Here is a 25,144-nt window from a genome sequence, read left to right as displayed (position 1 = left end):
GTTAAACTAGGACAAGTAACTGACTGTTATGGTTTGGATCTGCTTCTCTTTAAAATGTAATGTCTGTCATTAAACATGTTTATTAGCCTACTTTGACTGAAAACAGAAGTGTTGGAGTGCAGTGTCTTTATTTTAGAAGTGGCATGTCAGGATTTGAATCATTATCTAATCAGGCACATTGGCTAACTCAGTACAACCATCACTGTGATTTCTTTGGGTTTTTTTTATTATTTGAAATGTATACGAAAGTTATATTAGATAATAGATACATACATATTTAATTGTATTGTTTTATTTTACAATTCATTACATTTTGCAGTCTAGAAATTTCTCTTTCCACGTGGGATCCCGTCACTTCTCATCGTTTCCTTTTATTGGTCTACTCACCTGTCATCCAAAATGCTTATCGCCAATTGGGTAAAATAACTGTAGGGCGGCCCTTGTTTCCAGGAAGTGTTAGAACCGTGGTCGGGGCTTCACACTGTTGCTGCTATAGTTACTTTTTGCTTGTCATTTGCACATTTGACATTCTCTTCAACGAATAAATAATCTATCACTGAATAAAGTTATGGGTGAGGAGGAAGAAAAGTATGACGGCATGTTGCTTGTTATGGCGCAGCAACATGAAGGAGGGGTACAAGAGGTAAAATATTGCATGATGTACTACTATCCAACGCTAACGTTAGCCTCTGAGCTAACGGCAGGTAGCTAGGCTAGCTAACGTCCATCATCTACATTTACAATCTAACGTTAAAACTGGCTGAGGTCGAGTTAATGGAGGCGGGCCACGGGCAACTAGCCCGGTCACTAATAGGTCAACGTAACGTACAAACATAGTCTGTGTAACATGTCACGACTCCACACAATCTAACTGTAGCTATAGCTCGTATTATTCAGCACAACACATGACACATGATGCATGGTCTCGCGAGAATCATGTCAGCTACCGGACACAGACCTGATCTCGCGAGAATAACGTCAGCTACCGGACACAGACCTGGTCTCGCGGGACTCCCACCTCGATGCGCTCAGTGTGACCATAGATATCTTTATATAGATATATTATATGAGTGTGACTTCACTTGACACCAAGTTAAAACGATGTAAACATGTAGATGAGTAATGTTATTAGTCGCCACCCGTCGCTCAACGCATTTGCCTAAATATCTCAATAGCTTTTGATTGATTGATTGAAAACGTTATTAACAGATTGCAGAATGGGTACAATACAGTACAGCTCAATATACACACAATTGTTAAGGGGATGCAGACCAGAGAAAGACTTTCGTCTTGTTTACATCAGGGTCCCCCATTTTCAATTCATCATAACATAATATATGACATACACTTTAGTCATCTAACAATGAGAGGATGCTTTAAAGTTTCTGGAACTTGGAATTACTTACAAAATAACAATACTGTGTCCCTGTCAGTGAGCTACTAACGCACAGATGTGTCTCGTAGGGTTTAGTTTAATATAGAATGAGATTTAAAGAGGAAATCCACCCTGCAACTGGAAGTCGGTTTAATTTGGGTCATTGACAATGAATTAGTGACCAACTTTGTGGTCTCGTAGAATGATTAGCTTGAGTTATTATATTATTACATCCAAGTGAGTTCATTTAAAGGCAGGGCCTGTATGTAGCTCTGCATTAGAAAATGCACCCATATCCCAGTAGATTCACCACCATGGTCATAATGTCCTTGAATTTGTCTATGGAGCAGCTCCCTGATTAGTCTCTTGATGATGACATCATCATCACTAGAGTTGATGATATCATCACTAGAATCTTGTGTCTTTGGGTAAGATACAATATGTCTTTATTGATCCCCTTGGGGAAATTCAGGTGTCATATCAGGAGGGATGGTGGCAGGTATGGTCAGGGAGGTAATAGTAGAAAGACTTAAATATAGGCAATACAATTAGATCTGAATATATACACATATGAGTATTCAGCTTAATAACAAATCATAACTGAGCTGTACAATATTATAAATAACATTCTATTTTAGGGCGGATTTTTCAATGTCATGGTGGTAGTGAATGGTCAGGGTCAAGGATGTAGTCGTGTCGCAGACGATAAACCCACCAAGAGGCCGTCGAACCACCATTTTGTGGAAATAGTCTGTTAGAACGACATGGTCGAGCACATTGGGAAAACGTGTAGATGGGAGACGATAGCTGACCTGTTTTCTCTTGTCAACAGCAGAGACGGTCTATTCACCTCGTAACTCAACCTCCAGGGTTTCTGACGCAAACATGGATTCCGGTCTAGAAGAATTGACCAATTCTACCTTGTTGTAACCAAACGTTTTTCTCTTCTCTCCCAACAGCTAGTCAACACATTCTTCAGCTTTCTCCGGCGTAAGACTGATTTCTTCACCGGCGGGGACTCGGGCGCCCCCGAGAAGGTGAGTCCCTCAGCTGCCTCAGGTGGTGTTCAGACTCTGAACTTCATACGATGGTGGTTCTCAAGCACTTTCATGACAAGGAGGAGGACTCCCAAATTGATTAGACACATTAAACTGCAGACCCCCCATTTGATACAATGTTGTTATAACATTTGATAAGATATTTTTTTTTATTTTTTTTGTTAGATATAATTTAGTCCAGAATTCCATAGTGGTCTAATACTGTCGCTAGCTAGGGAGTTAACCACAGAGCGAGTGAAACCTATTATCAGAATAGTCATTTTTTTTTTTATCCACTTTTTCTCCCATTTTCTATATTTTTCTCCCATCCCAATTTCGTATCATCCAATTCAACCCTCCCCTGTCACGAACGCTGTTTCTTGCCTCCCACAAGCCGGCTGCAATGTGGACTAAGTCATACATAGCACAAGTCCCCTCTGGTACTTGAGGTAACAGCAGTCGCATCTTTTCACCTGCGCAGCTCGATCTCTCAGTGGCGAGGAGTAACGCGTGGGAGGCTCACGCTGCCCCCGACACTTCCTGATTCTACTGCGCAGGCGCACCAACCGACCTGTAGGAGTCGCTGTCCACAACGCCCGATCCCCACCCATCAGTTTCCCACCACCTAATACGGCCAATGTGTATTAGTATGAACGACCAGCTAAACTGAAAGCAATGTGGAGCGCTGGGCTCGAACAGGCGAGCCCAGCGTCTCCGCATTTGTGGCGAGCGCCTTGCCCACTACGCCACATAGCCGCCCCAGAATAGTCATTCTTATACATTCTGTCTAGGGAGATGACCGTGGGGTGAATGAAACCTATTAGTCTAGTCTCATTGTCTGGAGCCCACAATGAGAACCACTGTACTACAACGACCTCAGCGTTTCCGTTAGCCGGTAATTACCGGTATTTGACCGGCAAAATCTGTTGAAGTCCGACATATTTAATCTCTCCGGTCTTAATGTCCGGTGAAAATAATTCCCTGAGTCTAAGCACAATTTGATTATTTGAATTGTATTAAAATAGGCTAAAATTAAATAGCCTATGCGATGAACGAAACAATCATTACATTTGTTTCATCGTTGCTTCTAATAATGACAACGACGTTGTCAGCGAGAGCTTAGTGCTGGGTGTGCAAACTTTTGTGAAGCTGCAGAGCCGGAGCAGCAGCAGCACAGTGCAGTACTCCAGCAGTACTCCAATTCAGCCATTGGCAATTCAATGTTGGGTGGGGGGCGCTGCTGTGCGGTCCCCAGAAAAGAGCCAATAACAGCTGAATCTGCTGCTCTGCATCGACATACTCTCGCAAATAAGTCACTGGGAGGTGGAGAGAGAGAGAGTCGTCACGCAAACCCACGATAATGTTGCCGTCTCTCTCTGCCAAATTTCTCAGTTCTTTGCTTGATATAATTAATACAAATGTCCAATATAACGGAATTCGTTAGCTCATAAAAATGTGATTATAACAGACTGTTGTTTATTAATGTCGGGCGACTGCCCACAGACACCTATTTGATTTAAAGTCGGCAGCAGCACGGGACTTATTTTATTTGGAATATAATGACTTTATACGCAAAAGTTGCCTAGTTTTAAGTACAAATATTATAAATCTACATGCCTTGATGATGTCATTCTTTTGTTTAGTTGTCATTCTTTTGCCTATCAATTGTTTTTAAGCTCAATAAACTCTGACCGGAATTTCTCTCATTTGACCGGTAGATTGAAATCTACCGGACACTGAGGCCGGCAACAATTTTTTCTAACGGAAACCCTGAACGACCTACAGTGTCTGCTACGCTGTGACAAACCATCCTCCGTTTATTTCCAGCTGGTGAAGGAGTCGTTCGCCCACCACAGTCAGATAGCCTTGAAGGCCCACAGAGAGAAGAAGTCGAGACAAGAGAAAGAGAAGAAAGAGAAGGCAGAGCGAGCTGCTAAACTGGCAGAGGAAGAGGGGAAGAAGAAGAAGAACAACAATAAGGAAGACGGCCCCCAAATTCGGGAACTGACCGACGAGGAAGCGGAGAAACTTCAGTCTGAAATTGACAAGGTAATGATGGACGTCTCGACCACAGGACCCCCTCAGGGCATCTGCAGGGTATTAAAAAGTCTTAAAAAGCACTCAATTTTACTCAATTTAAGGACTTAAAGGGTATTAAAAAGTCTTAAATTTAATTTGTACAGGTATTACATGTCTTTTGTGGGGCTACCGGGAGCTTGGTGCGTCTGGCGAGAGTTTGTATTGTCGTTCCGCGCGAGAATTTAAATTGGCGTGCAAGTGCAGCCGCCAGTTCAGTGTCGCTATGTGGTTTTATTTTTGCTAGTATGGTAGTGAAATTGGTATTACATTTGCCCTAAATGGTATTAAAAAGGTCCTAAGTCTTAAATGTAACTTGTCACAACCTGCAGATACCCTGCCCCTCGACACCTGGTATTATATGAGTGCATTGTATTGAACGTGAATTTTCTTTGAATCCTCTATTCTGTATCGTGATACACCTAGTATCTCGACTATCCTTTTTCAATAACTTATCATTTTCAATAGCCTACTGTCTGCTAGCTAGCGGCTTTGCTACGTGAGCTGCCTGCCACCTGGGTACGTGTTGTTGTGTGCGTACGTGTGTGTGCACCCTAGTCGGAACAGTGACGAGGTGAACGCCTGTGTTCCGTCACGTGGTGGTTGTACTGTACGTGGTGGTTGTACTGTGCATGGATTGGAAACGTGATTGTATTTAACACCTGTGGTCACAATGGCTAACATTTTCACCTCTTCTGACGGCGTCTGCGCTGCTGCGTTTCAGAAAAATAAACAAGAGGAGAAGAAGGAAGCCACGAAGACTAACACAGAAAACACACCTGTCAAGGAACCTGCCAAGGAACCCGCCAAGGAACCTGCCAAGGAACCTGCCAAGGAACCTACCAAGGAACCTACCAAGGAAAAAGGAGACAAGGTATCAGTATATTATTGTTCAAGGCCCCATGAAGTCAAAATATATGTTTATGTTCTTTTATCACATATGTCTTGCACTGGTTGTCATGCACTTATATGCCAGTATCTCAACAATGACAAAAACATTGTTTTGTAGGTATTATTACCGTATCCATATTTTAGAATAGTCATTCCTGGAAAACCTGCGGGGGGGGGGGGGGGGGGGGAATGTTGAGTCATCCTGCACATGATTTCCAATTAAATGCTTTCTAGAATGACATTTACAGCACATTGAAACTAAGCTAGCACTCTGCCTCTTTAACTAAATTGAACAAATGTTCAATGTTAGCTTGCTAGCTAAAGTTATGCAACGTTGCTAATGTATGTTGCTAACATTAGCTTGCTAGCTAATGGGTTGACCCCCGTAAAGCTATTGCTTACTGTAAACGCCAATCAATATCCACGACAAGTCCCTCCCTAGCTTGCATACATAATGTGGAATCAAATAGCATTCTGCTAGCCGTTTCACAGGCACTTTAAAATCAAATGTCAAGTGAAATGCTTTTCCATGTGTGTTATGTACCTAGTAATAGTAGATGTCAACAAGTAGAAATTAAGCCAGTTGACACTGTCCCTCCTCCCCCACCCCAGTCTGATTCAGAAGGAGAGGACGACGAGAAGGACAAGGACAAGATGAAGCCCAACTCGGGTAATGGAGTCGACCTGCCCAACTACAAGTGGACACAGACCCTGTCGGAGGTCGACGTGAGTGAATTCCCAATCCATAACTGATGAGCTCTGAGGTTTCTGTCTGTGTTTAACGAGCCTCTCCGAGTAGGTCTGTTGAACTGTTGATTTAGGATCAGTTACCAGGTCCCCAAACACCTGTCGACCCCGGCTGCTTCAGCTGGTTCCTCTTTCCATTCACAACAACAGACACCACTGGCGCCGCTCTCGTCCGTAGAGATCTATGCCCAAGGGAACTGCAGTACAAACGAGCCAGTCGTGCTGTTGTTATGAAGCGCTTCATGTTGCAACATCTGTGGCTTTGTTCACACGATGAGCTCGGTAGTCAAGTGATTATTGTAGCTTGTTGGCAGTCTAGATATTTAAAACTCTGTCATGGTTTAGATCATTCACATTTAAATGCCAGCCAGGCCTGCCTCATTACTACCCAAGCATCTTTATAGGGGAGAAGGGCAAATGTCTTCTGCACTGTGAATGGAAAGGAAGTCACAAGCTCATCTGATTTGCAATATACCTTTACGTTCATTATTATTACCAGACAAAACTGATCCAAGGTCAGTGCTCCCTCTCGGAGCGCTCAATAAATATAAGCCTAATTATTGGTTATTATACACAAATCCACTAGGACAAATTCTTTGTACATGATGTCAGAGCATTTTACTCTGGGCTTGTGCTGATTAATTGACCTAATTAATTGACCTATCTCAAACTTTTCTTGAGCCTCCAATCACAACTGTTGCCGTCACTTTTGAGTAGAAACCTGAAAATGGGCATACTTTTATTGTATTGTTTTATGTGCTTATATGTACCTCTAACAATCGTTGGAGCCTCTAGCGCCACCTATACTGCCCTGCAGAAGCTAACTTCAGTAACTAAGTATTTAAGTGACATTGTATTTCTCTTTAAAGATCTGTTTTATCTTGTGACAAAGTTTCAGAGTTCAATCTTGCTCTGTTTTAGAGAAAAGGGGTATAAAGAATTGCACTAACTACAAAATCACTGGACAGTCAAAGAACTTTAAAGCCATTTTCTCCGTTGTTTGTGTAGTTACTGGGATACTTAACTGAGACCTCTCCCTCCAGCTGGTGGTGCCTTTCGACGTGAAGTTCAACCTGAAGGGGAAGGATGTGGTGGTGGACTTCCAGCGACGCTCCCTGAAGGTGGGTCTCAAGGGCCACCCTCTCGTCATCAACGCCGAGCTCTACAACGACGTGAAGGTGGAGGAGAGCTCCTGGCTCATAGAAGACGGGAAGATTGTCACCGTACACCTGGAAAAGGTCAGTTAAACCACGTCCGTGGATTACTTGAGATGCAGCATGGATTACCGCATTGTCCCGGAGTATAAGATTTTTTTTCTTTCTTGAAAATAATCATAAAAGGGCGGCTAGGTGGTGCACTGGGCAAGGCGCTCACCACCAATGCAGGAGACGCTGGGTTCGAGCCCAGCTCTCCGCATTGCTATCAGCTTGGCTGGTCGTTCATACTAATAAAATTGGCAGTATTAGGGGGTGGGAAGCTGATGGGTGGGGATCGGACGTTGTGGACAGCGACTCCTACAGGTCGGTTGGTGCGCCTGCACAGCAGAATCGGGAAGCGACGGGGGCGGCGTGCCCTCCAAACGCAGACCCCCGACGCTGAGAGATCGCGCTGTGCAGGTGAAAAGATGCGACTGCTGCTTCCTCGAGTACCGGAGGGGAGGCTTCGTCCACATTGCAGCCGGCTTGTGGGAGGCATGGCCTAACAGCGTTCGAGACAGGGGAGGGTAGAATTGGACGATACGAAATTGGGATGGGAGAAAAATTGAAAATGGGAGAAAAAGGTAGATAAAAAAAAAAAATCATAAAAATGGCCGTAGTCTTTAGGGATGCCCCGATCACGTTTTTTGCCACCGATACCGATTACCGATCGTCGTGAGCCATATCGGCCGATACCGATCCGATACCGATCGTTTTTGATTAAAAAGAAATTAAAATTTATTTTATATAATTTTTTTTTTTTTTTTTAATAAAATATATATATTATATAATTAGACTTGTAGTTGTATTATCTGCGAGACATCGCCACCACGCAACAAGTCAAAATGCTCGCTATCTGCAAACAGCTCCACTGTCTGTGTGTACTCTAGTAGCCCTAGCTCCAAAAAGGATTCTCCGGCGCTGCAGCGGGACCCTATTGGTAACGTTATGCTTTGGTCATTTCACATTCAGCAAGCTCTCAGCTCGAATACGCATTCAATCAATGTTATAAGACATTGATATCAGGAGCTATCTGTAGCTACTGCTAGCCGGCTAGATGACGTTAAGACAACTATTTAGTTCAATCGGACATTTCGTTTTGAACCGTGAACTAACGTCAGCTAACGCAAGCTAACGGAGATATCAACATGGGCTACTGGACTTCCTGGGGCATTTGTTGATATCCGGAGCTATCAGTAGCTAGCCGGCTAAATACCGTTAGACAATGCCTACTAAAAGTGAATAGTTGACTGGGTAATTTTGTTTAAACAGTAACGATAGCTAGGTAGCTAACGTTAGCTCAGGTCGAATGCACTATCTAGACTCAGCAGAGGAGGTCCGCCTCCGTGTTTACAAACTCTACACGGGTACGGGCGGGGCTAGGGAGGAGGAGCAGTTTGCAGGTCCTGTGCGTCTGAGACAAGCGAGTGAGATATCCACTTGATCAGTTTCCGCGATCGGCGAATATGACTAATTATCGGAATTCCCCGATCGCATATTTATACTGATTATCGGCCGATAACGATCGGGGGCCGATCGATCGGGGCATCCCTAGTAGTCTTATTTTCGGGGTCTAGACTTTAAGTGTCATTATACAATCATCCATGATGCAGCCTTCTCGGCCGTGCGGTGCGAAGCCCTGTGTGTTTCAAACAGCTAGTCTCCAGGGCTCTGTCCCGACCAGTCCGGGTCCCCTATAGCTTTCCGACCGCAGCCGTCATGCGCTTCGAGGGTAGACTTGAGCGTGGGTATACGACGTAGGGGAGCGGGGGACCGGGGCGAGCCCGCCTGTCAAACCGAGCCAGTGCGGGGATCTCAACCTGCTCTCCGTGCGCCGCTGGGTTCCCAACTCTACTCTCAGTCTCCCCTCGTGCACCAGTGGCACAGTGATCATCGACACTTCGAACGCACAATGTGTTTTATCATTATTTATTCATTCACTTGGTGACATCACACATTTTCAATTATTTTCTTTATAAAAACACGATTTAGTCTTCAAAAAAGTATTTTTCCGGGGCGGCTAGGTGGTGCAGTGGGCAAGGCGCTCACCACCAATGCAGGAGACGCTGGGTTCGAGCCCAGCTCTCCGCATTGCTATCAGCTTGGCTGGTCGTTCATACTAATACAATTGGCAGTATTAGGGGGTGGGAAGCTGATGGGTGGGGATCGGACGTTGTGGACAGCGACTCCTACAGGTCGGTTGGTGCGCCTGCGCAGCGGAATCAGGAAGCGACCGGGGCGGCGTGCCCCTCCCACGCAGACCCCCGCCGCTGAGAGATCGCACTGTGCAGGTGAAAGATGCGACTGCTGCTTCCTCGAGTACCGGAGGGGACACGTGATGTCCACCGCAAGCCAGCAACAAGGTTGCGCTCTCCAGACTACACGACGAGGTAAATAGAATCCAAGAGGCGAATGTTAACGCCGCCATTTTAGTTCTGGGAGATTTCAATAGCGCCAATCTGAGAAAGGTATTGCCTGACTTCTATCAGCATGTGACTTGCAACACCAGAGGCGGTAACATCCTAGATCACTGTTACACGCAATTTAAAGGTGGCTACAAGGCTCATTCTGATAGTGGCTTCGGTAAGTCAGATCACGCATCAATTTTTCTTTCACCAAAGTACAGACAGAGAATTAAAAGTACTCCCGTAGTCTCGCGAGAGGTGCAGAAATGGGATGTGACGTCAGAGGATACGATCCGGTCAGTGTTTCACAACACAGACTGGAATGTGTTCCGCGACACAGATAACATTAATGCCTACACGGAGACGGTGCTGGACTATGTTTGTACTAGGGTGAAAGAAACAATCCCCACTACCAAAATGAAAGTTTACCCAAATCAAAAACCCTGGGTAGACAAATCCGTCCGTGAAGCTCTGAGAGAGCGCACCAAAGCATACAACGACGGCCTAGAGGCAGGCAACATGAATGACCACAAGGTGGCGCGATACAACGTAAGGAGGACTGTGTCAGAGGCCAAACGACGCTACAGGGATAAAATTGAACTCCAGTTTGAACAAGCTGACTCTAGAGCTATGTGGCAGGGGCTCAAAACGATGACAGACTACAAAGGCGCCTCCCTCAAACTGAACAGTGACATCTCCTTAGCAAATGACCTCAATACCTTCTATGCGAGGTTTGATGCTGGTAATAACAACACCAGCTCACAAGCCTCGGCAATGGGGGGGGGGGGGTCGGCTGCTGATGGAGGCGCAGTGTTCAGGGTAACAGAGCATGAGGTGAGGCGGACCTTTAAAAAAGTGAATATCAGGAAGGCAGCAGGTCCAGACGGCATCCCCGGCCGCGTCCTAAAAGTCTGTGCCGACCAACTGGCCCCAGTATTCACTGACATATTTAACCTGTCCTTAGAACAGGCTGTCATCCCCACCTGCCTGAAGAAGTCCACTATTATCCCTGTACCCAAAAAATCCAAGCCTGCTTGCCTCAACGACTACCGCCCTGTAGCTCTCACCTCCATAGCCATGAAGTGCTTCGAGAAGCTAGTAAAGGGCTACATCTGCTCCTCCCTCCCCATCAACATGGACCCCCTGCAATTTGCATACCGCCCCAACAGGTCCACGGAGGACGCCATATCCCATGTGCTGCACACAGCAGCATCACACCTGGACAAGAGGCAGGGGAACTATGTGAGAATGCTATTCATCGACTACAGCTCGGCATTCAATACCATAGTCCCCTCCATACTCATAGCCAAGCTCAGGGACCTGGGCTTGGGCTATGACCTCTGCCAGTGGGTCTTGGACTTCCTGACTGGCAGACCCCAGGTGGTGAGAGCAGGCAACTGCACCTCCTCATCCATCACCCTCAACATAGGGGCCCCCCAGGGCTGTGTTCTGAGTCCCCTCCTCTACTCCCTGTACACACACGACTGTGTGGCTCAGCGGAGTAGCAATACAATCGTCAAATTTGCTGACGACACAGTGGTGGTGGGCCTGATCTCTGCCAACGACGAGAGGGCCTACCTGGAAGAGGTCAAGGTCCTGGCGGGATGGTGCCAGGAAAACAGCCTCTCCCTGAACGTCAGCAAAACAAAGGAGATGATTGTGGACTTCAGGAGGTCGGGGGTCAAGGACTACAGCCCCCTCAGCATCGACGGGGCACCGGTTGAGAGAGTCAACAGCTTTAAGTACCTCGGAGCCTACATATCCGAGGACTTGACATGGACCACACACATTAACAGTGTTGTGAAGAAGGCACGACAACGCCTCTACTTCCTCAGGCGCCTAAGGAAGTTCCAAGTCAGCCAGAAGATCCTTAAGAACTTCTACTCATGTACAATAGAGAGCATCTTGACCGGCAACATCACCTCCTGGTTTGGGAATAGCACTGCACAAGACCAAAGCAGACTACAAAGAGTGACACGTTCAGCCGAACGCACAATTGGAGGGGGGCTCCCCACCCTCCAGAACATTTACTACAAGCGTTGCAAGGGCAAGGCTAAGAGAATCATTAAAGACTCCAGTCACCCGAACAACTGCCTCTTTGAACTGCTGCGGTCAGGCAAGCGATACAGGAGTCTCAAGGCGAGCACAGAAAGACTCAGAAGAAGCTTCTATCCCCAGGCCATCAGGCTGCTAAACGAACAATGAATGAACACTACACAACAACAACCACCAAACGCACATAGCACACACATCCACACGCACACACTCACTTTAAACAAACACACTGTAGCACCCACTCCACACACTTATAGCACACACCCACTTTAAACAAACACACTGTAGCACCCACTCCCCACACTTTATATTTATGGATGAAGGATTGCACTACAACTCGTACACCTTACTGTAAATTGTACCTAAAATTGTACCTCATCCCATTTCTGCTTTGCACTAGATAGTACTGTACATTAGTACACTGCATAGTATTGTGTATTGTATATTATATGGTAACTCAGAACATTGTACATATGTCTATACCGAACACTGTGACCTCATTTTCTTCTTCTAAATTCATGCTATATTATGTTATTATGTTATTTGATACTATCTTGTCTAGCACAGTCTCTGGAGCGTAACAGTAAGAAGCATTTTGTATGAAAGTATTCTGTACTTCTGTATGACAACTATTAAAGAACTTGAACTTGAACTTGTAAGGCTTCGTCCACATTGCAGCCGGCTTGTGGGAGGCATGGCCTAACAGCGCTCGAGACAGGGGAGGGTAGAAATTGGACGATACGAAATTGGGATGGGAGAAAAATAGAAAATGGGAGAAAAGGTAGATCAAAAAAATATATATATATTTTCCAATAATGAGTCTTGGAAAAAGAGGGGTCGTCTAATAATCAGGGTCATCTTATATTGGGACCGATACGGGACTACTGCAGGACCGTCCTCTCGGGATGCGACACCTCAGCGAGGCAGCCTTGAGACATACGGCTGCATCTGTACACGGTGAAGGCGGATTGAACCCTAATAATTTTCTCCCGTACTAGATTAACAAGATGGAATGGTGGAACAAGCTTGTAATCACAGATCCAGATATCAACACCAAGAAAATATGCCCAGAGAACTCCAAGGTAATCCATGTAGAGGTTCTATGTTTATGTATATTCTTATTTTTTTTAGAGCCGGTCAAGAAGTGTTTTCAGTTTTCTCCTCTGTTTGGAGGTCAAATAAATTTATTAATTCTCTCTCTTCACTGCACTCTGTTTCTTTCCCCAGCTGTCAGACCTGGACGGAGAGACGCGCGGCATGGTGGAGAAGATGATGTACGACCAGAGGCAGAAATCCATGGGCCTCCCCACCTCTGAAGAACAGAAGAAACAAGACATTCTTAAAAAGTAGGTTCCCGACATGACTGAAACACGACTGAAACACGACTGAATCACGACTGAAACACGACTGAAACACGACTGAAACACGACTGAATCACGACTGAAATACGACTGAAACACGACTGAAACACGACTGAAACACGACTGAATCACGACTGAAACACGACTGAAACACGACTGAAACACGACTGAAAGACGACTGAAACACAACTGAAAGGCGACTGAAACACAACTGAATCACGACTGAAACACGACTGAAACATGACTGAAAGGCGACTGAAACACAACTGAATCACGACTGAAACACGACTGAAAGGCGACTGAAACACAACTGAATCACGACTGAAACACAACTGAATCACGACTGAAACACAACTGAATCACGACTGAAACACAACTGAATCACGACTGAAACACAACTGAATCACGACTGAAACACGACTGAAACATGACTGAAAGGCGACTGAAACACAACTGAATCACGACTGAAACACGACTGAAACATGACTGAAAGGCGACTGAAACACAACTGAATCACGACTGAAACACGACTGAAAGGCGACTGAAACACAACTGAATCACGACTGAAACACAACTGAATCACGACTGAAACACAACTGAAAGGCGACTGAAACACAACTGAATCACGACTGAAACACAACTGAAAGGCGACTGAAACACAACTGAATCACGACTGAAACACAACTGAATCATGACTGAAACACAACTGAATCACGACTGAAACACAACTGAATCATGACTGAAACACAACTGAATCACGACTGAATCACGACTGAAACACGACTGAAACACGACTGAAACATGACTGAAACACGACTGAAACACGACTGAAACACGACTGAAACACGACTGAAAGACGACTGAAACACAACTGAAAGGCGACTGAAACACAACTGAATCACGACTGAAACACGACTGAAACATGACTGAAACACGACTGAAACATGACTGAAAGGCGACTGAAACACAACTGAATCACGACTGAAACACGACTGAAAGGTGACTGAAACACAACTGAATCACGACTGAAACACAACTGAATCACGACTGAAACACAACTGAATCACGACTGAAACACAACTGAATCACGACTGAAACACGACTGAAACATGACTGAAAGGCGACTGAAACACAACTGAATCACGACTGAAACACGACTGAAACATGACTGAAAGGCGACTGAAACACAACTGAATCACGACTGAAACACGACTGAATGGCGACTGAAACACAACTGAATCACGACTGAAACACAACTGAATCACGACTGAAACACAACTGAAAGGCGACTGAAACACAACTGAATCACGACTGAAACACAACTGAAAGGCGACTGAAACACAACTGAATCACGACTGAAACACAACTGAATCATGACTGAAACACAACTGAATCACGACTGAAACACAACTGAATCATGACTGAAACACAACTGAATCACGACTGAAACGCAACTGAAACACAACTGAAAGGCGACTGAAACACGACTGAAACACGACTGAAACACAACTGAAAGGCGACTGAAACACGACTGAAACACAACTGAAACAGTTTTATTTTGGTGGAGTGAACAAGTCCTCCCATGCATCAAGCCAGCTGGAATTGACCTATCTCAAACCCCTGTCCTCTTTTCTTGATCCTCCAATCACAACTTTGTCTGTCCGAGAGAAGCAACAGTTGCGATCGGAGAATCAAGAAAAGAGCACAGGGGTTGAGATAGGTCAGTTGTAGCTCTCATGTTACCATTGTTATAAATATGAACATAGTGATTGATTGCTTACTTCACTGTAACGGTCAACTCTCTGAGTTACGGAGACCTCCTGCATGATTGCTCTTAAAGGGGAACACCACCTGAAAGGGAGACTTGAGCTTTCAAAATGAGCTTTATTCTATTGTAGTGTTCTCAGTACCTCTGAACGTTCCCCTGGGTGCTCAGTGCCGTCTATAAAACCTCTCCAATGTATTGTTTGTGGAGCAGCTCTAGACTTTCAGTTTCAGTTTATAAAAAAAAAAAAAAAATGACTGTACACATTAATCAACATTTCTGTAAATGTGTCAGTTTTAGCCAGCTGGCTAATTCGCAACTGTAGTCATTTTGGCAAGATGTTATAAGACCGACCATACACCTAGAACAGAAGCATTAAACAAAACAAAACACAATCCAACATAATAGTAAAAGCAATAACAAAATACACAATGAACTGATTAAAAGTGATTGATTGATTGATTGAAAACTTTATTAACAGATTGCAGAATGGGTACAATACAGTACAGCTCAATACACACAATTGTTAAGGGGATGCAGACCAGAGAAAGACTTTCGTCTTGTTTACATCAGGGTCCCCCATTTTCAATTCATCAGGACATATATGACATACATGACATACAGATAGTCAGTACTGCTACATCTATACATTTATGACATACCAGATTTGCAAATACAGTACTGTTTGTGATACAGAAGGAGTCAAGAAAAGGGAGTATATACATTTGACGTAGAAACTGTACATTGGAGGAGGTTGGGTGGGGGGGGTTGGGTACATTGGGATATTGACAACCATACTGGGTAATTTACATTGGAGGTGGTTGGGGGGGGGGGGCACACTGTATAAACAAGTAAAACTGTACATTGAGGGGGGGGGGGGGGAGACACTGTACAAACAAACAAAATTGTACATTGGACTATTGACAAAACCATACTAGGTAAATGACTGTACATTGGAGGGGGTTGGGTTAGGATATTTACAGGGGCCAGTGTTGAATTGCAGTCTCCCGTAGGTGTCCCTTGAGAGAGGTTTTGAAAGTGGGTAGTGATCCACATTCCTTTACAGCTTTGGGTAGGGCGTTCCACATTGATGTGGCATAATTGCGAAATGTGTTTAGTCCCTTATTTGAGCCGAATCTGGGTTTAACATGAGGAGCTCCCTCTGGTGTTGTGATCGTGGTATTCACTGACCTTTGGGAAGTATTTTGACATGTACATGGGTACCTTGGTCGTGTAGTGTATCTTGTAGACCAGGCCCATTGCAAGTTGCTGTACTCTGTCGTCTACTCTAAGCCATCCTAGGTTGTCAAAGTGGGCAGGGGTGAGGTGGGTTCTAGGAGTAAGGTCAAGCAGTAGTCTGACCAGTTTGTTTTGAGATGTTTGTAATTTTGTTTTTAGCGCCTTTGAGGTGCTTTGGTACCATGAGGTGCAAGCATAGTCGTAGTACCCCTGAATGAGTGCTCCTGCCAGAGTCTTCAGGGTATTCTTGTTTACCAGAGAGGAGATCTGGTACAAGAATCGAGTTCGTTGGTTGACTTTTTTTATTACATTTGATGCCATTTTGTCACAGGAGAGATTAGCCTCTAGGATGGAACCCAGGTAGGTAATTTTATCTTTCCTTGTGACAATATTGTCACCCACTGTAACTGAGAAGCCGTCGGTCTTGCTGAGTTTGTTATTTGAACCGAAGAGAATGGACTCTGTTTTGCCCATGTGTAATGATAGTTTGTTATCAGATCACATGTTTGATTTGTTAATAGCCAGGTCTTGAGTCTTTTTGTAAAGGTGTGGTAGGTAGCACAGTATCTTATTTCTGTTGGTAGGATGTTCCAAAACTGAGTGGCTCTGACTGAAGGAGCTGGACCTAAACGGCACAGTACAGTCCCCTCTCTGGGTAGATCTTGTGGACCTATTATGAGATGTTTTTTGTTTGAGGAAAGGAATGAGAGGTGGAGGGGCCTTGCCATTTAAAATATTGAACAGTAGGCATGCATCAGTGTATTTTGTCACTTTATACTTGATGACATCACAAGTTTGACTTTTAACACTTTGGTTTTAGGATAGAGTGGAGGGACTGGGAGACCCATGTTACTGACCAAACACGTCAGTGATGGCTGTTGGAATGTAGAGCTATTTAATACTTATTTTAACAAAACACTCCTTTAACAAAACACACCAGAACCTCTCTTTCTGGCTCAAATCAAAGAAACTCACCAGAGTGGTTCGGGCCAGGCTAGTTGAGATATAATGAAAAAGCCACTAAACCTTTGTTACCTTGAAACTCGTGAGGCCTTTGTGTACTGTAACCGCGTTAGCTGGTAGCATTCTCCTGTTTATTGTCTAAACTCTCTTCACAGTAGCTTAGTGTCGGCTGATGGGACTTTAACAGGTTTCCTTTATGGCGAATAAAAGTTTCATGTGAATCTGAATGCAGACGGCAGTTTGCCTCCTTTGGCGCCCTTCTCCACTCAAGGTCAGGCTATATGCTGTAATGAGTGTAATAAAAAGATAGCAGGATGTCCGTACCAGGTTCCCCCAAGCACCGACAGTGACCTCCATGCTGACATGTTACACGTGGATCTGAGTAGGGTCGACCCGAAGGCTTCAAAGCTTCAATCCCTGCCAAAGATTCAGATGCTTTTTAGTTTTTTTACCGCTCCAGAAATAATAATAAAAAAAAATGTATCAAATTTTTATTTTCCATTTTAAACACAACACAACACAATACAGTAACAACAATAATACACAAGACATCACAGGACAGTACTTCAACAATAATAATTACAATAACGACAAGACAATTCCACTCCAGAAACATTATAAGCATAACAAAATAGCGTATCGAAATAATATTCATTCAACATTCATTTTCAAAATCAGTTCTTAGACGAGGACATTTAGGCTTGACAACATTCAGAAATCTACTAACTCTCGTTTACCCGCTGTGTTTTAAACTTTGCGTGCAGGAAGAAGGATGCTTTGATTATTTCTAGTGCAAAGCCTGGTCATTGTTGCAGGACTGTCTGGCTTCTAGTGCCCTACTGATGGAACTGAAATATTGTAGACTTATTAAAAAATGACTCTCTGAATGACTCATTATCTCTGCTTGAACACCAACGTGTACACTATCTCACTCATAGTGTCATTATGATGTGACTGAAAGATTGTTAGATTTAAAAAGACTAAAGCTAACGTCACCACGTAGCACTGTAACTATTAGCCCCTTTCGTGACTGTGATGCACCGAGTGAATACACAGTCCCTTGTCCAATCATGTAAAATTCCTACAATTAAGCCTGTCTCGCTTTACGCTATCAAAACGCTTCTCGTACAAGTATCGCGGAGACATTTCAAAGGTACTCACAGTTGCACGAGGGTTTCGGAAAGAAAAACGCTAGGGTTTGAAAGCCCGGCGTTGCTAATAAACATTTTAAATAATCTTTATAAACTGGTCAACACAGCTTTATTTCCGGCGTTGGGTGCCTGATGCGCATGCGCTGTGATCACAGCTCAGGCGCATCAGGCAGCTAAAGCCGTTTTTTGTTGACCAGTTTATAATTTTTTTTTGTTAAATGTTTATTAGCAACGCCGAGCTTTCAAACCCTAGCGTTTGTCTGTCCGAAACCCTCGTGCAACTGTGAGTACCTTTGAAATTTCTCTGCGTTACTTGTACGAGAAGCGTTTTGATGGAGAAAAGCAAGACAGACTTAATTGTAGGAATTTTACATGGTTGGACAAGGGACTGTGTATTCACTCGGTGCATCACAGTCACGAAAGGGGCTATGTAACTATAAACAATAACGACAACTAGAAATATGAGTCTTGAAAATGCGCTGCAGTGTTTTGGTTGTATTTTTTTTTTTATCCACTTTTTCTCCCATTTTCTATATTTTCTCCCATCCCAATTTTCGTATCATCCAATTCAACCCTCCCCTGTCACGAACGCCGTTTCTTGCCTCCCACAAGCCGGCTGCAATGTGGACTAAGTCATACATAGCACAAGTCCCCTCCGGTACTTGAGGTAACAGCAGTCGCATCTTTTCACCTGCGCAGCTCGATCTCTCAGTGGCGAGGAGTAACACGTGGGAGGCTCATGCTGCCCCCGACACTTCCTGATTCTACTGCGCAGGCGCACCAACCGACCTGTAGGAGTCGCTGTCCACAACGCCCGATCCCCACCCATCAGTTTCCCACCCCCTAATACGGCCAATGTCTATTAGTATGAACGACCAGCTAAACTGAAAGCAATGTGGAGCGCTGGGCTCGAACAGGCGAGCCCAGCGTCTCCGCATTCGTGGCGAGCGCCTTGCCCACTACGCCACATAGCCGCCTGTGTTTTGGTTGTATTTAAAGTTATCGCAGTGGTGACATCACCGATACTGTGCGTAATATATTCAAAACTATGTTATAATCTTTTTGTAATCATTGTTATCTCCTCCTCGTTGTCATCGGTGTGCACAGGGACATTAAGGACGTGACTAACTGTCCGTCCACATTCTAGGAGTGTTGTGGTGATTTGAGAAGTGCCCCCCTTCACCTCTGTGTGCCAGTGACCCACAGTTCGCATGACGCATCCCTGGGGGACTAACAGTAGTTAGATAGTTAGACAGTAGTGAGATAAGGGGCAGAATGTGGGATAAAGCAGGAGCAGTTGGCAGATAGATGTGGAGGACGTCTCTTATCGCCATCGAGGGTCATTAACCCCCGCACGTCGTTGATGGCTGATGAGGTTACTCCGGTTCAATTTGGCCTCACAGCGCTGTCTATGTGTGACATCATCGTCGTAACCTCTCGCTTACTTCATAAGCTTGTTGAAAAGAAAAAAAGAACGGTGGCCTTTTCAGATCGTGTATGCTTTTTGTTAGGATTAGACAATGCACCAAGGGGGACTTGCACAGATACTTGGTCTGGTCTCACGATTGACCTATATCAAGCTCCGCCCTCTTTCCTTTATCCTCCAATCACAGCTGTTGGATGCTCGGAACCAACATTTGTTATTGGAGGATCGATAAAAGAGGGCGGGGCTTGATATTGGTCAATAGGACTGAATACACTAATAGCACTTTTCTCATGTCCTTAGTTATTGTCTGATTATGATCCATTACAGCCGCGACTCGGACCATTCGTTTGGGGTTCATTGAACACAAATGATTGAGATATTTCATCCATGTCTCTCCATAGTTGCTAGAGATCTTATTTCTGACATGTTACATGTCTGGGGCGACAGTGGCTCGGGAGGTAGAGCAGTCGTCTGATAATCCGGAGATTCCCGGTTCGATTCCCGCTCCTCTGGCAGTGTGTCGAAGTGTCCTTGAGCAAGTCACTTATTAACCCCTAAATACAATACAAATTGTAAAGCGCTTTGGATGAAAGCTGTTATATAAATGCACCATTTACCATTTACGTGGCTCTTAGTGTGTGATTTTAGTATTGGGGAAATTCTTCGATACGATGCCTTGCAGGGCTTGTTGCTATGCCCCCCATCCGGGAGGCAAATAGAAATTGCAATAAAGAGAGCCATTTTCTGTAATTTCCTGCAACTTAAAAACATAATTTCAATAAAATAGGAAACAAGTTATTTATTTAAGTCCAGTGTATAAGGTTGCACAATAGTTTAATGTTGAACACACACACACACACACAGTGGAACAGAGCACAGAGCAATCACATTAGACAATGATGTGTCTGTTTCTAAGCCGCCCCAAGCTTTCACTGCGCATTGTGTGTTTTTAACCACTTGGTGGCGCTGGCGCGTTGTCATAGTGGCGCTGAATGCCTGCACTATTGTTTAGGGAAAGCCCTGCCTTGTTTTCATCTGGTATTCGCTCCATATCTCATACCAGTAATGGAATCAGCGCATGCATAGAATACTACCCAGGGCTTTCCCTAAACAATAGTATAGGGGCGCAGCGCCACTGTGTTAAAAAATAATATATATATATATATAATAATAATAATAATTAGCAGTGAAAGCTTGGGGCTAGCTTAGAACAGACGCATCATTGTTAACCTTATACACTGTACTTAAATAAATAACTTGTAACTTACCCTATTGTATTGAAATTATGTTTTTAAGTTGCAGGAAATTACAGCAAACGACTTTCTTTATTGTACATATATATGACTTCTCTTTGAGGGCGGACTATCCCCCTAAAGGATGATTCCGGTAACCGATCCGGTGCATCGAGCAAGTGTGTCTTTCACTGATGGGCCGCGTGGTGTCTGTTGTGTGTCCCCAGGTTCATGTCTTTCACTGATGGGCCGCGTGGTGTCTGTTGTGTGTCCCCAGGTTCATGTCTTTCACTGATGGACCGCGTGGTGTCTGTTGTGTGTCCCCAGGTTCATGTCTTTCACTGATGGACCGCGTGGTGTCTGTTGTGTGTCCCCAGGTTCATGTCTTTCACTGATGGACCGCGTGGTGTCTGTTGTGTGTCCCCAGGTTCATGTCTTTCACTGATGGACCGTGTGGTGTCTGTTGTGTGTCCCCAGGTTCATGTCTTTCACTGATGGACCGTGTGGTGTCTGTTGTGTGTCCCCAGGTTCATGTCTTTCACTGATGGACCGTGTGGTGTCTGTTGTGTGTCCCCAGGTTCATGTCTTTCACTGATGGACCGCGTGGTGTCTGTTGTTTGTCCCCAGGTTCATGTCTCAGCACCCAGAGATGGACTTCTCCAAGGCCAAGTTCAGCTGAGAGCAGCAGCCGCCGCCGCCCTCCACCCCGGCCTCCGTGACCTGCAGTACATCCACCACGCGGCCTGCCACTCCTGTGAAACCCTATCAGAATCAGCCTGACCGGCACTGACCTCGCTGTTAAAACCAACCCCTTCCCCTTCAACACCCCCCCCCCCCCCCCACACACACACACACCCCCTAGTTAGGGTCACTTTGAAGTTCGCACACATGTTGGAACAGCGGACCATGTAGTAATTTTCACCTAAAGAGTTGTTTATAAACCTTAACATGGGTGGAGACCTCATGGCCCACGCTAATCTAAAATGGAGATGATTTATTTAATTTCATTTAATTTTTTTCTAATCATCGATTTTCAAAGTTTAGACCCAACCAGGGCCTGGGGGGACAAGGCGCCAACTCTTAATTGGTCGCTCTTTCTTTCGTGTCTCTCTGTCCTCGTCTCAAGAGACGTCACTCGTGTCTCTCTCTCTCTCTCTCTCTCTCTCCTCATCTCACTGAGACATCACTCGTGTCTCTCTCTCTCTGTCCTCGTCTCACCGAGATGTCACTCGTGTCTTTCTGTCCTAGTCTCAAGAGACGTCACTCGTGTCTCTCTGTCCTAGTCTCAAGAGACGTCACTCGTGTCTCTCTCTCTCTCTCTCTCTCTCCTCATCTCATCTCACTGAGACATCACTCGTGTCTCTCTCTCTCTGTCCTCGTCTCACCGAGATGTCACTCGTGTCTTTCTGTCCTAGTCTCAAGAGACGTCACTCGTGTCTCTCTGTCCTAGTCTCAAGAGACGTCACTCGTGTCTCTCTCTCGCTCTCATCTCACCGAGATGTCACTCCTGTGTGTGTCTCTCTCTCTCTCTCTCTCTCTCTCTCTCTCTCTCGCTCTCCGAGACGTCCCTCGCGTGTCTCTCTCTGTCCTCGTCACCGAGACGTCTCTCTCTCTTTCTCTCTCTCTCTCTCTCTCTGTCCTCTGTCTCTCGTCCCTCGTGTCATGTGTTTGTCGGGCCTCAGGACCACAGGTTCACGTCGGGGTCGTCGCTTTTCTTTACGTTTGTGATTTTCAGAAAAGCGACGACTTTGCCCTTTTTGCATGTGTTCTGAATATTTAAAGAAATGTTTCATTGGATTTTCTTTTTCTTTTTTTTAAATAAACATGTTCAAAGCAAGTGATGTGAAATGGCTTCATCATAACCTCCTGGAAGAAAGATAACTTCAGCCGTTGCTCCGGCAGGTGTGTGAAATCAACTCCCTCGAACCCGGCGGCTCGCCGCCAGCGGAACGAAACGTACCGAGTAATATGTTATGAGGCTAAAGTGTCAGATTCCAGGCCTCGCTTTGGTCCTTTCTAACCTTTTTATCGACTGTAGTTTTACACTCATAAAAGGAGTTGAAGGCCAAGTACTGAAGTGTCTTGACCTCAGCTTAGTATTATTTTTGGGCAGCATCCAAGGGAGCGACTTGACAGTGAGAACACGTTCTCCTGGAGTTATTGTGGAGGACGTGGGGGGGTTATTGTACACGATGTCCTGAAAGGAAGCCCGTTGGGATGTCTTAATGATTATGAGTCACGTTGAACATGGTGAATGAGTCGGATGTATTGTCATAACCGGCCTACTACTACATGTAGCAGTTGTCAGGCAAAAGAGGGCATTTAAGATGAGATATTCCTTTATTGATCCCCTTGGGGAAATGGTATGGGCCGGGTAATTATACTAGAAAGACCTAAATATAGGCAATAACATTATAATAAAGATAATAATAAACAGTGTAAATAATATAATTAACACTGAATATAGGAATATGAAAAATAACTGTAATCAAAGGTGCAGATGAGGGTCTGTATGCCCTATCAGTTATATTATACGTTACAATAAATATGGGCATTAAAGAATATATATTTCTGATGGTTCTGGAAGCTCTTGCTGTCCATATTTATGATGAGTTTATGTTCCCTTTTGAGTTCACTTCACTATCTATATTTCTGTCAGTTTGAAGTGTCTTGACACTTGGTTCCCAAAATCCTTTTTAGTATGCATATCAATTGACTTAAGAAATTATCTACACTAATAGGCCAACAACATTGTTTTTAGTTTGTATTGTCGAAGCTTTAAACAATGTATCATTGACTATGTCACGTACGTTTTTAAGTGTAAATCTCAGACAATACACATGGAGGTTTTCCCTAACCTGCTGAATTGTTCCAAATTGTTTCAGAAATGTTTAGGTTGAAATGTTTTATGACATTGAGCCACCAGAGGGCAGTGTTTGACTGCTATTGTCGGCAGCTGGGTGCAGCTATGAGAGAGGGGGAGATAGATGGAGGGTAGTTCCAATGATGAGAATTTTAAATAGTTTCCTTCAGTGTAATTTTTTGCAGTGGACTTAGTAGTGGCTATCTGTGAATGATGGTGTTGTATTTTGTCGTTTTCTGTCTTGGACTATTCAGTTTATTAGGTGCCAAAGTCACCATACTGTATCAGTTCCAGTAATTAGTAAAACTATCCTCTCATGTGCCATATTCAGCTCGGAAAACACAACTTAGACATTTTCTTCCTTCACTGTTGACTGTAGTGATGTGGAATATTGGCAGGCCATTATCAAAACTGAGTATAAACATGCAACCCAAAAAGAATATTCATAATCTACAGCTAAAGTTTCAGTAACAGTTATCCTCCAAACGTGCCATATTCAGCCTGGATACGCACCTTAAAATCTATATTAATGTATAGAATTCAACACTATGGTGCATAGGGACGTCACATTTCTGGTCCGATGCTGTGCTCATGTACTCGTGCTCTTAAAACTCCTACGATACTACTGCTGATATTACATATACTCCGTGCCATGTTTGTTCAGGAAAACACAAAATTGAATGTAAATTTTTTTTCATTATATTTACATTATTTTTACTAGAAATGTCAGCGACAGCATTATGTTGTATATTTAATTAGTTACAGTCAGAAAGTGAGGAACATCTGATGAAAATAAAATATGTTTTCAAAGTCACTGTTATGGTTTTATTAAGTATTCATATCAAGTCACTTTAAGTTTTAAGTTTATTTGCAAAAGGGACAGTGCATATTATTCAACATTAAAAATGTAAATATGCCAGAATTAGCCAGAAGGCTAGATTTCCAAGTACTCGTATCAAGTCACTGCTATGGTATTAAGTACTCGTATCAAGTCACTACTATGGTATTAAGTACTCGTATCAAGTCACTACTATGGTATTAATCAGAATCAGAAAGGTCTTTATTGCCAAGTATACTTTTCACATGCAAGGAATTTGCTTTGGACGTTACTGGTGCGACATTAGCGGACAGACATCAACAGACAGATAATACAATAAAGTGGTGGAGTAAAATGAAATTAGCTAAGTTAAGCACAATAGAATAATATATTTATGAAATAAAATATAGGCCAGGGCTGTATGACTGTATTAAGTACTTATATCAAGTCACTGCTATTGTATTAAGTACTCATATCAAGTCACTGCTATTGTATTAAGTACTCGTATCAAGTCACTGCTATGGTATTATTAAGTACTAGTATCA

The 25,144-nt window shown here is 44.1% G+C and overlaps 1 protein-coding gene across 1 annotated transcript; it reads left to right on the top strand.

Annotated features, from left to right (window-relative positions):
• Positions 1 to 461: 461 nt before the first annotated feature.
• On the top strand, positions 462 to 24,573 carry nudc (nudC nuclear distribution protein). The gene is made up of 9 exons (XM_084312608.1): positions 462 to 643; positions 2,335 to 2,412; positions 4,240 to 4,461; positions 5,213 to 5,362; positions 5,992 to 6,105; positions 7,170 to 7,364; positions 12,781 to 12,864; positions 13,010 to 13,128; positions 21,547 to 24,573. The coding sequence occupies exons 1-9, from the start codon at positions 569 to 571 to the stop codon at positions 21,596 to 21,598; spliced, it is 1,089 nt and encodes a 362-aa protein (XP_084168734.1). The 5' UTR covers positions 462 to 568; the 3' UTR covers positions 21,599 to 24,573.
• The last annotated feature ends 571 nt before the right edge of the window (positions 24,574 to 25,144 follow it).

This window comes from Notolepis coatsorum (genome assembly GCF_963971535.1).
Source record: "Notolepis coatsorum genome assembly, chromosome: 4".
Lineage (NCBI taxonomy): Eukaryota > Metazoa > Chordata > Actinopteri > Aulopiformes > Paralepididae > Notolepis > Notolepis coatsorum.
Note: the sequence above shows the minus strand (reverse complement) of the source record. Positions and strands in the feature narration are given on the sequence as shown.